The 12095-nt window shown below is 55.5% G+C and overlaps 1 protein-coding gene across 1 annotated transcript; it reads right to left on the minus strand.

Moving 5' to 3' along the window:
- Positions 1 to 4683: 4683 nt before the first annotated feature.
- LOC132536554 (palmitoleoyl-protein carboxylesterase NOTUM-like) lies at positions 4684 to 10086 on the minus strand. Its single transcript, XM_060184563.1, has 11 exons — positions 9767 to 10086; positions 8768 to 8820; positions 8559 to 8654; positions 8102 to 8162; positions 7896 to 7954; positions 7483 to 7585; positions 6774 to 6965; positions 6493 to 6593; positions 5996 to 6143; positions 5139 to 5186; positions 4684 to 4939 (listed from the first exon to the last, which is right to left on the minus strand). The coding sequence occupies exons 1-11, from the start codon at positions 10084 to 10086 to the stop codon at positions 4684 to 4686; spliced, it is 1437 nt and encodes a 478-aa protein (XP_060040546.1).
- Between the last annotated feature and the right edge of the window lie 2009 nt (positions 10087 to 12095).

Here is a 12095-nt window from a genome sequence, read left to right on the forward strand (position 1 = left end):
CACAAGCCTGGGAGCAGTCATGCAGCTGTCTCTCTGTCTCTCTTCCTCTCTCAGTCCCCCTCCTCTCTAAATTGCTCTTTGTTCAGTCAAATAAAACACAAAGGAAAAATGGCCACTGGCAGTGGTGCCTGCCCAAAGCTCCTCTAATAATCCTGGTAGTATTACATAAATAAAGAATATATATGCCTTTCAGATATTTTTAAGCTACTAAATGACTAATTTTAAATTCTTTCAACTTCTTTGCTAATCCATCATGAACATATTTCTGTTTATATCGTGTCAATAGGTAGAGTAGAAGTTTTGGGTTTTTTCTTTTTTCTTTTGCATAATTTGAGCATCTGCTTCATGTCTGGGTTGGCCTTCACTCTGCAGCATTGATGACACTTTCCTGCTTCTTCATACTTCGGGCAATGCTTCTCCTCAAGTGGAGGGGAATGTGGTCTTTTTTTTTTTCTTTCAAACCATTAGATTAGATAGTTGACATTTTAAATTACAAATTACTCATCTGGGAGTTACTTGTGTGTATATCCCATGACTAGAGACCAAGTAGGAAGAAATCCACATATCCTTGTCAACACACTTCTGAACATGCACTGAAAACCAAAGGATTCACTAAAATCTAGTGTCAATTCTAAACCATAGTCAACCCCAGGGGTCAAGTAGCTTTGATACTGGACACGGGGCTCTCTCTCTGGGGAAACAGAGCTGCTGGGAAATGTGCTCTTCCACTGCTCACTCCAAAGACTTACTGTGACCCTGACTTCTTTCTCTCCCAGGACTCTGAGGAAGCCTCTCAGGGGGCTGTGAGTTCCAGGATAGAAGAAACCACAGAGCCACCTGCAGGTGAGTGTCAGGGCAATCTGAGAAGAGGCTGATTGGAGTGAGACATTAACTGCAAAGCCTGAGAGAAAATGATTTCCAGCTTAGCTTCAATACCTTCTGACAGGGAAAAGTCATTCAATAGACAGTGACTCACTGCTCTGTAACAGGCTCTAATGACAGTCCTTGCTTCTCTACTTCATTCTCTGTGGCAGATTGGGCTGCTCTGTAGAGCTCTTCCTCATGAGGAATTCATTGCATTCCAGGCACAGGAATGTATAAGAGCACCTTCCTCTTTTTTTATATTTAATTTATTTATTCCCTTTTGTTGACCTTGCTGTTTTATTGTTGTTGTTATTATTGTTATTGTTGTTGGATAGGACAGAGAGAAATGGAGAGAGGAGGGGAAGACAGAGAGGGGGAGAGAAAAACAGACCCCTGCAGACCTGCTTTATCGCTTGTGAAGCGACTCCCGTTAGGTGGGGAGCCAGGGCTTGAACAGGCACCCTTATGCCAATCCTTGCGATTTGCACCATGTGTGCTTAACCTGCTGTGCTACCCCCGACTCCCTGCATCTTCCTCCGTGCATCTTCCTCCGTGCATCTTCCTCCCTGCATCTTCCTCTTTAGTCAACTCTTTTCTTGGGCATATGGTAGGGCAGAGTCTCCTGTCAGATTCAGGCACAGAGACACAGAGACACAACCTTCTTTGCACAGAAGGTCCATGAGAAGGCCTGTGTGTCATCATCTACAGTGAGATGAGTCTCTTCGTGGTCAGCCTGGACCTAGACTGAGGTTTCTCTACATCTAGGTGGCAAACATCTGCATGAACATGAAATGGGCCAAATGGCAGACACTGAGGAGCTTCCACTAGAAGCAGATGACTCCCCCAGCCTCACATGTGGAGACCAACAGGGGAGAGGGGACCCCCTGGGCTCCTGGATATGCCTCAACCAGGTTATCTTCCTTCCTGAAACAAGCTCATGACACTGAAAACCAATTCCATGGTGGTGGGGGTGTGTGCAGGATTGGCAGGAGCCTAATAGCCCCCAGAAACCATGCATGTCTGCCAAGAAAAACACAGCTCCCTTTCCATGCTGTGGGCACATTCTGTGGTCATGATGGGCTCATCACGGCCACCTCAGCTTGAACCTATGCTTGGATTTCTCTCCACACAGACTATGACTATCACCATAAAAATGGAATGGCTCTACTACCAGTGACTAAGGACCTGTTCCAGGAACAGGATGACTCCAGATCAGTTTCCAGCTGCCAGGAGTCCTTCATTTTGGAGCAGCTACTAGAGGACACCCCAGGTCAGCTCCTCCTCAAGCCTAGGTCCCCAGGTTGGACCAGCAGGGGAGAGGGGAACTGCACCCTTTGCTGCAAGTGCGATCTCTCTGGCCATCTATCCCCTCCTGTAAACAAACTCAGGACACTGAAAACCAGCCTCACTGGGGAAATGGGACCAGAATATACACCAGAACTAATAGTGATCCAGCATGATAACTTCTAGTTCCAAGTTTATAGAAACCTCTTAAGTTCTCAATTAAAAAGCCAACGCCATTTCTACACCTTCAAATTCAGTAAGTAGTGGGGAGTCCAGGTCTCCTATCTCAACTCCTCATTAAACACTTTCCTGCTGATATGCAGGAATCGTCTTCTAGCTTTAAGACTGGGTTTGCTTTCCCCATTTGTCCCGCTACAGTGGTTTCTGTGGATAGGGTGTGGATGCTCAGCCTCTTGGTTCTCCAAGTCCTTCATCCTCTCACTGCCTCTGCTTTGCTCTCTGGGGCCCCTCCTTTGTCCATTGCTAAACCCACTGCTATGTTCACAGGTCTCTGCGCTGGGGGTGACTCTACCTGGACCCTGAACAACTCTGTTGATAGAGGCCACCAGAAGAGCATCTTGGTAGCTATGTACCAGAGCAGTGACACTCTCACCACCCTCCATGATGTGGAAAGCATCAGGCAGAGCTCCCTGTCCAACTGTCTGCACGGGGCCCTCTCATGGCTTTCAATTTTTGTCTCCCATTCTCTCTCAATTGCTCTCTGTTCTATCAAATAAAAATGAAGTTAAAACTAATAATTATAAAATGATAATAATAAATACCCATGGAGCTGGGAAGATAGCATAATGGTTTTGCAAACAACTTTCATGCCTGAAGCCCAAGGTCCCAGGTTCAATTCCCCACATCACTATAAGCTGAGGAGTGCTCTGGTAAAATAGATTTTTAAAATCCTTTAACAAGAAAAGGGGAGGGGAGTTAACACAGCATAATGGTTTAACAAAGAGGCTCTCATGCCTGAGGCTCCAAAGTCCCAGGTTTAATCCAATCCACCACTGGTATTGAGGGTGGGGGAATGGAGAAGGGGGGAGGGAGCGAGAGAGAATGGAAAAGAGTGTGTGGGGATAAGATAGCATAATGGCTATGCAAACAGGCAATCATTCCTGAGACTAACAAGGCCCTAGGTTCAATTCCCTGCATCACCATAAGCCAGAACTGAGCAAGGCTCTGGAAGAAGATGAAAAAGAAGCTAGGGGGAAGAAAAGTTAAATACCTGTGGAAAGAAGGTAATGAACACTTGATCTGGACTATCTGGGGACACAGTCTTTTACTATGTCTGTGTGTAGGAATTCACTTCATGTGGAGGCTGCAATAGTGGTGGGCATGCCAGAGGTTATTATATGAAGGGACTGACTCTTTGGAAAAGCACGTGAGTTCATCTCTTGGGGGACAGGGGCTGAGGGGGGTCAGATTGTTGGCATGTCTTGACCAAAGATGCTGAGCAGTCTCCTGAATCATTGACTGCATTCTGGCTCCTTCATGTGGTTAAATAGTGAACAGCACCCTTTAAAGTTATTTGGGATTTTTTGTTTGTTTGTATTTGGGTGGTTTTTTTATCTTTGTTGTTGTTGTTTGTTTTTTCCATTTGATTTTCTAGGACATTGGGAAATTAGGAGGGGAAGACAACAACAACAAGACAACAAATAACCTCATCCAAAAATGGGGGGAGGACTTGGACAGAATAATCACCACAGAAGAGATCCAAAAGGCTGAGAAACACATGAAAAAATGCTCCAAGTCTCTGATTGTCAGAGAAATGCAAATAAAGACAACAATGAGATGCCACTTCACTCCTGTGAGAATGGCATACATCAGAAAAAGTAACAGCAGCAAATGCTGGAGAGGGTGTAAGGTCAAAGGAACCCTCCTACACAGCTGGTGGGAATGTCAATTGGCCCAGCCTCTGTGGAGAACAGTCTGGAGAACTCTCAGAAGGCTAGAAATGGACCTACCCTATGATCCTGCAATTCCTCTCCTGGGGATATATCCTAAGGAACGCAACACACACATCAAATAAACACACCTGTAGAGGAGCCTCTTGTGTTGTCGTTTTTTTCCCCCATTATTTAGAAAGCAAATATGTTACAAAACATTATCATTTGTTATGTAATTCATCATATATTTCTTGTTTATTTTTTTAATTAATGTAATAAAAATTCATTTTATAAAATAATACAAAAGGGAAGGTGGGCATAGGAATCCAGTGCTTCTGGCTCCCCAGGGAGGGTTAGGAGGCACCCCTCCCCCCACCCATCCCCCACCCCACCCCCGTCGTACTGGGGTCTCAGGGTCTCAGAATCTTGGGTTCTGCCTGAGGCTACAGACTGGCTGGGCCTCTCTTAGGCAGTGAGTGAGCTGCAGCAAAGTCTGCTGGGAGAAGCAGTTTGATTGCAGTGCTGGAGCGCTGGGCCTGGTGTCCTGGTATGGTCAGGGGCAGCTGGACTGGTGTCTTTCTCAGGGAGGCCCCTAGTTCCCACTGCTCAGCATCCCCAGTAGCTTGCTGGGCTCCAGGCCCTATTACTGGGCCACACTCGGCACATCAAAGCCCATGCGCCTCAGGAACGGGGCCACGTTCACCTCCTGCCCTGTGAACTGGTTGCGGATGGTGGGGCAGGTAGGGTTGCAGTGAGGCCAGGGGCAGCTATCCACCAGGTGGATGGGGCAGCCTTTCACGGGGGCTTTGCTGGCATTATGGCTCCTATGCAGGCTCCTGTCCCAGCAGTGCAGCGCCTCGGGTAGGGACGTCCCGTTTACCTGGACTTCCGTCCACTGGCTGCAGACAGAAAACCAGCAGGGGTCAAAGTTCAGGCAGGGTGCAGCCAGAGATGGCCTGAGCTAACTGAGTAAATGGCTTCAGCAGCTTTAGAAAGGTCAAGTGGGTGGGCAGCCTGAGGTCTGGGGGGGGGGGTTGTTAGGGCATCTCGTGTGAGGAATGATGAGGGATGATGCCCTAGAGACCCGGGAACACTGACCTTCGGATGATGACCTCATGTGAGAAGCAGGCAGGGGCAAAGCTGGCCCTGGAAGGAAGGAGAGGGATACCCATGAGTCAGTCCCAGTCCCACAGTCCACCTCGGCCTGCCCCTACCCCTCCCTTGGGGGCCAGGCCTCCACCTGCCTCTCAGTCCCTTCCTGTCACCGGGTTTCATCCCCAGCAGCACACATGTCTCTGCCACCCTCCTCCCTTCTGCCTCTAGACCTCATTTATTTACTTATTTATTTATTTATTTATAGAATCAGAACACCACTCAACCCTGGCATAAGGTGGTGCTGGGGATTGAACCAGTAGCTTTGGGGGCCTCAGACACACAAGGTCTGTGCTCTAAGAGGCTGAGCAGTCTCCTCAGCCCTGTAGTTTGCTTTACAGGGATGTTTCAGGTTCTTAGGAAAATTGAAGTATAACCCCTGTCCCCACAGATGGGACACTGGTCACAGGGTGACCTGCACATGACACATGTTGTCCAGAGTGCACCAGGGACATGAGAGTCTCACTGTTTCCCCTTCTATCAGTTTGGACAAATAGCACTCAGAATAGTCCCGCGCCCCTAGGATCCCTGTTCATCCCTCCTCCCCAAATCCCTGGAATTCCCCAGATCTGTTTCCACAGCTCTGTCTTTTGCAGAATGTCCTGTCGTTGGGACCATGCAGTGTGTGGCCTTCCCAGATGGGAATCCTCTTTATTCTGGCTGCTTTTCAGTGCTGCACAGTTTCCCTTGATGTGGGGGAGATCAGTGTACTCCCACCCATGGCAGGCTCCTGGCTGCTCCCCTTTCTAAGTCCCCTTTAGGCGAAGTGCTCCCCACCATGTTGAGAAGGGGACACAACTCACGACACATTCTGGAGTGTGTGTCTCAGCTCTCCGGCTAGGTTCTGGACGTAGAGCCTCTGGTCCTCCTGCACTGGCTGGCCAGTGAGGTACGCGTTGTCCACTATCAACTGGGCCTGGTCGAACAGCCACTGCACCACGAACAGCGGGCCTGGGGAGAGCAGGGGCTTGGTCCCTGAGGTGTCCACCCTTTCTGAGAGGTACTCTGCCCTCCACAGCCCCCCGCAGCTGGCCTGGCCCCCACAAGCCACACTCTGTTCTAGATCACAGGGACCTGAAAGCTCCCTAGAGTTTGGGGCTTGGAGGGGTGGTGGGGTCCTACAACAGCGGGCCCTAGGGTGCAGCTCCAGGGGGTGCAGTGCTCTCTAGCGCCCCAGTGAGGCAAACAGAGCTAGTCACCCTACTCCGGTGGACACGGACCTAAGCCGACCTCTGAGGGACTGTCTTGGGTAATGGATGTTGGAGGGGTGCAAAACGGCGGACCCCACAGTCCCACTCACTGCTCACTGTTGGGTAGACTTTGTAGCCGAAGAAACAATTCCATTCCTCGCCTTCCTTGAACTGACGCCGGCAGGGCTCTGGGACCAGCCCGTTCCAGTACCTGGGTCACAGGCTGCAGGTCAGGCGGCGCCCCAGGCCACACAGCAGAGCGGGCACGCCCACCCAACTCAGGTCCCGCCCACTCGGCGCAGATGCCGGCGCAGACCACGCCCAGTCCGCTTAAGCCCCGCCCAACCAACAACAAGTAGGGCTCAGTCCACAATAGGTCCCGCCCACGCACTTGATTCCCCGGCGGATGACCTCCGTGGGCGCGCAGGTGAGAGTGTCGACGCAGTCTGTGTGCCGATACTGCTTGTTATCCAGGAACCAGCCCGAGTCGACCAAACCCCGCACCTGGATGGCCGGGTAGCCCAGCTCCTCCAGCTGCTTGGCCACCCGGTCCACATTGAGCAGCACGCCAGTGCCTCCCGCGCTGTGGGGAGACAGGGTGTGAGGCTGGGGTGGGGACGCGAGGCGGGGTGACTGGGATGTGGATGCTCCCCACATCCACAGTCCTGTACAACGCAGAGAGGGGGCTGCAGAGCAGGGGCCCAGGCCAACTGGTCTTTCCCTCCATACCTCCTTCTCTTCCTCTCTCTGGCTCTCTGCCTCAGTTTCCCTATAGACAGTTGAGATGAATGGGTGTCCCAGGTCTCTTGAGCTCCCCACTTGTTGGGTTCCCAGGCCTTGGAGAAGGAACCCTGGTCCCCATGCAACCCACAACCAACTTCCTGGGTCACAAATCAGGCCTTCCTTCTATCACATTATCTGGGGGGATCCTCTGAAGTGAAATCACCAGCTGCCCAGGAATGCCCATTCTTCTTGCACATTCTTCCCAGCTAGGCAGTGCCACACCCCTGAGGCCTGTGGGGCCCCCGCTCCCCTTCCCTTCTACCCAGTGTCTACCCCCTAGCCTGCATCTGTGTCCTCCCACCCCCTGCCAAGCTCACCTGCTTCCTGCCAGCAGCAGCACCTTGCCCCCTGCCAACCCCCTGTCCAGGAGCTCCCGAACCACCTCCTGGATGATGAGGGTACCCATGAAGGCATAATCATCTGTGGGGAGAAAGAAGGCGGCTGCCGGTGGACTGGGCAGGGCAGGCCCACAGCCAGCCCTGGAGCAGGGAGCCCTGGAGCCAGCTCTCACTGAGGGCATCTGGAGGTGGGGGGTGGTGGTGGTGGCACTAGCGACAGCCAAGAAGGAGGTGGCTGATGCATACCAGGCCACACTGAGACCCCACCCAGGGAGCTTGGAGGAGTGAGGGGGCCTCCCCCTCCCTCAGGGTCAGCCTGTCAAGGGATGGAGGGGGTGTAGAGACTGGAGGTCTTTATCTTCCCAGGAGCCCTGCCTGGCCCAGGCACTCACTCTTTTTAGTCTTGGGGGAAGCGCCACTCCATACATCACTGGAGCAGTAGGGGATGAAACTGCAGCAGAAGGACAGAGAGACACAGGTACAGTGTGAGCTGCTGCCCCCCTCCCTGGGAGGAAGGAAGCCCTCCCCAAGAACCTTCTCCCAGAAGTGACCCCCAAAAGGAAGAGCCTTTAAGAATATCCCCCCTGCTCATGCTTACACCATGTTGGCATTCCACCAGTGGGGGTTCTCCTCTGGAAGGGAGGACAGAATCCCGGTGCCTGTGGGGGGACACAGGTGATGGGGCTGCTTGCTGGGCGTGTGTGCGTGTGTGTCTGTGTGTGTGTGGGGGGTGGCCACCCGAGAGCACATGTGTCTCTGTGTGCAGGGATTTCTCTACAGCCCGGTGTGGCTCCAGCAATGGAGGCAGCCGAAAGCACGTAGGGATGGACACATGAAGTCACCATGCTCAAGATGCCCAAGCTGTGACAGCTAGGTGAACCCTGGGAGGTTGGGATAAGAGTGCCAGGGCCATGGATGGGTGGCCTCTGGGAAGTTCAAGAACTGGGCTGGGGAGAAGGACGCTGAGCAGCTTCCAGGATTGGGGATGGAGAGTCCCAAGAGGTGTGCCCCTGGCCCAGGTGGGTCTGTCTCCCCCGCCCACCCCGTCTGTTCACCTATGCGGGTGCGCGGCCAGTCCTTGGAGCTCATGAGGTGCGGCGTTGCGCTGTGTCTCAACTCGCAGGTGTCGCGGTTGAAGCAGTACCAGCCTCCTGTACAGACAGTCCTGTGCTTAGGCCTGGCGGCCTGGAGAGTCCGCCCTCCCGCGGTTCGGCCTGGGGAGGTGGTGGGCAGGGGCGGGGGCGGGGGCGGGGGTGGGACGAACCTTCCAAAAAGATCAGCCAACGTCCACTGCCTTTGGACTCCTTCAGGTAGTAGCTGCAAGGGCGCGAGGCGGCGCGGCGTCAGCGGGGTTCAGGGTCGCCCCCATCCCACCCAGAGCCTTCACTCGGGTGTGGAGGGGTAGGGGGCCCCCGGCAGGGAGGGGGCATCATTCCACCTGTCACCTCACGCGTGTGGCCACACGAGGGCGCCAGCGGACGGGCAGCGCGTCTGTCCCAGCGAGAGGGCACAACCCCAGGAGGGGGCGCTCGAAGGGCGGGGAAGGGCTCGAGGGGCTGCGTGGTCCGTGGAAAATCCCTCGGGCCGCACGGCCCGAGACCACCCATGACCTCCGCGCGGGCAGCCTTTCGGGGGTCCCAGGCTCGGGGGGGGGGGGGGGGGCTTGGCGCTCAGAGAATAGCAGGACCCCGGTAAAAGTGGGGTCGTGCTGGGACGCACAGAGCAGGGTTGGACCTGCCACCGAGGTCTGAAGAGTGTCCTCAGGCTGTGCAGTCACCTAGGGCCTCAGCTACCCATCCTTCCCAGCCTGCGTCCCTGACAGATGGAGGGCACTGTGCCACCTGAACCTCCTCTCCATTCCACCCCTCTCTCCTGGTCAGGCAGCAGGGCAGTAGTGGCTACAGAGAACTGCAGTGTGTGTATATGGGAAGGGGGGGTCCCACAAGACTCCACGCCCCCCTCGCCTCACCCCCTCCTGCTGGGGTCAGGGTCACTCACCCAGGGACCGAAGGCCATGAGCAGGCTGCGCATCAGTGACCAGTGGGGTCATTCCCAGGGCCAACTGGGGACCAGCTCTTCTAGCGCCGCCCCGTTTACCTTGGGGCGCCAGTATTCCCCACCCTCCCGCCCCCCCGACCCACCCAGACCGACGGGACTCCTTTCTGCTAGGGCGTGAGCCACCCGGGCCAGCCAGAGAGGGTGCGGACGCCCCGCAGCCGGAGGGGCCGGCCGGGAGCCTGGAGGGGGCGCACCAGGGCCTTACCCTGCCGGGCTGCCATCGTTACAGGTGACCGACTTGTTGAGCAGGAGATGCAGGTGCAGATCTTCGCTGGGCTGCTGTGAGGCGCAGGGGTACAGGGCTTGCGCCAGGCTCTGAATCTGCTCCATGAAGCTCTCCATGTTGCCTTCCAAGGCCGTAAGGTCCAGAGGGAAGCTCTCCACCACTTGCCTGTCGTCCGCCACCCGCTCTGCCCACGACCGGTGCGGCTGCTGGCCTAGGCGCTGCCAGGTCATCTGAGCTTCGCAGTCCCCAGCCCAGTACAGCAAGCCCAGCAGCAGCAATGCACACACTTCAGGACCCATGGCCACAGCGCTTGCACCCGTGGCCACCTGCGGAGAGTGAGCAGCAGTGAGGTGGTGGCAGGCCCCTGGGAGCCCGAGGTCCAGGGCAGCGGTGGGGGGTGTGGGGGGGAGGCGCTTGCCCGCTGAGACCATGGAGCCTGCTGGGGGATGCGGGGGCGGTGGGACATCGAGGCTGTACCCCGATGCCTTTGGCCTGGGCTGCTGAGCAGGGCGCGGGGGCGGCCCGGATGGTGCGCTACCTCCCCCCCTCACAAGTGAGTCGCTGGGACCGAGCCTGGGCGGTGCTCTCGGGGGACCAGGGGCTCCTGGGTGCCCGCGCTTTAGATGTGCCACCACCGCCCCTGCTGCCCGGGCTGGCAGAGGGGGAGGGGGCCGCGCTTGCTCTTTTCTTGGCCTAGGCATCGCCTTTTCTTCCCAAACCATAGGCCTGACAGAGGGGCCTGGATTATTCTCCATGGCAGCAGGAGGTGCTCCCAGCCTGGCTCCATGGGGGGCAGCACGGCACGAAGGCCCTCACCAATTCATTCACAGTGGCCAGCTTGGCGCCGCCAACCCTCTCTCCCAAGCTGCTTCCAGGGTCATGGGGGGAGGGGGGGCGGGTGGCTCCCCTTGTGTGTGGCCACCCCCGGGTGCGAGCACTAACCGGAGCCCCAGGCCCGGTCGCCCAGCACACTGGCTGCCCCTAGCCCAGACCTCACCTTGGTTGGTCTGGGATGCTCTCTCCGGAGTCTCCGCTCTGCGCTCTGGTCCACCCGGCTCGGGAGCGCTCCCTCTCTGGTGATGGCCAAGAGACTCTGGGACTTTTATTCAGTGAGGCCCCAGATCAAAGAGATGGCGGACACAGGAATCTGTGCCCAGGGGCCTCCAGGAGGAGCTAACAGGTGTGGCGCAAGGCCCTGGTGCCCTGGGTGACATGCGGGAGGTACCGGGCGCCCCAGGCTCCTGAGGGAGCCTTCCAGGACCGCTACAGGAGGAGGACCTGGGGCGACCAGTGGGCCTGCACCTCTGTGGGGTCTTGGACCCTCCCCACAGGGGGCCAGGAGTCGGTAGCTGACGTGACCCATGCTGAGCACACCCCTCACCCCCTAACCCCCGGGAATTCTCCCTGCCTCTGTGGTGGCTGCCACACGGCCTGGATTTACCTCTCTGCATCTCCTTACCTTCCCAGGCAGCCTCCCCAGGATGGAGCAAGACTTTCTGGTAGAAATCCAAGTGAGGAGAACAGGTGTTTGACTAATTCTCTACCTGGGAGTCAGGGAGGCAAAGAAAGAAAAATGTTTGCTAACCCTCATCCCCAGAGCACAATCCAGACCTCTTCCTGCCAACCCTTCATGTGTGTCCATGGGCAGCGAGACACCCATTCCAAGTCAGAATGCATGCCTGGCCTTTGGGGACCAGTTCAGACCAAGGACAGGACTTCCAACTCCGTTTCCCTAATTCAGGCAGCCAGGGAGCAATGTCCCCCAGGAAGCCATCTGCCTGGGCTCCTAAGCCCAGTCCTACCGACCTATGTGCAGGGCTGCAGGTTCCCTGCCTCTCTTTGTCCCCTTTGTCCCACTATCCACAGACAGCCCACTGTCCTGCACACATATCAGGTGACACAGTGGGGCACCCATCTGGGGCCATGGAGCACTGTGGTGCCAAGTATTTGAGGGGTGCCAGGTGCTGCCAGTGTGTGCAGTGGTCCAGATCCTCCCCAATTCCTCCCATTTTCCCTATGAGGACAACTGAGGCTTGGAGGAGCCAGCAGTAGAGCCAGCGATGCGCTCCAAGCATGTGGAAATCCATACTGCAGCCCCCCACACACCTATCCCATTGTTGAGTCAATTCAATGGTCATGCTTAGTGTGGGACCAGGGAAGTGGCATAGTGGACAAAGTGCTAGGTTTTCAAGTATGAGATCCTGAGTTTGATCCCTGATATCACATCTGCCAGAGTGATGCTCTGGTTCTTTCTCTCCCCACATTTCATTAATAAGTAAGCCTTGGGCCTGTGAAATAGGTCACTTGG

This window comes from Erinaceus europaeus, unplaced genomic scaffold (assembly GCF_950295315.1).
Source record: "Erinaceus europaeus unplaced genomic scaffold, mEriEur2.1 scaffold_806, whole genome shotgun sequence".
NCBI classification, from domain to species: domain Eukaryota; kingdom Metazoa; phylum Chordata; class Mammalia; order Eulipotyphla; family Erinaceidae; genus Erinaceus; species Erinaceus europaeus.

What these genes read in the sequence shown, in the direction of transcription:
- LOC132536554 (XM_060184563.1), bottom strand. Translation starts at nt 10,086, where the DNA reads ATGGGTCCTGAAGTGTGTGCATTGCTGCTGCTGGGCTTGCTGTACTGG. An exon ending in AACGATGGCAGCCCGGCAGG is followed by an intron (nt 8,821 to 9,766) that starts GTAAGGCCCTGG and finishes GCGCCCTTGCAG; the next exon opens with CTACTACCTGAAGGAGTCCA. An exon ending in AGTCTACCCAACAGTGAGCA is followed by an intron (nt 6,144 to 6,492) that starts GTGAGTGGGACT and finishes TGCTCTCCCCAG; the next exon opens with GCCCGCTGTTCGTGGTGCAG.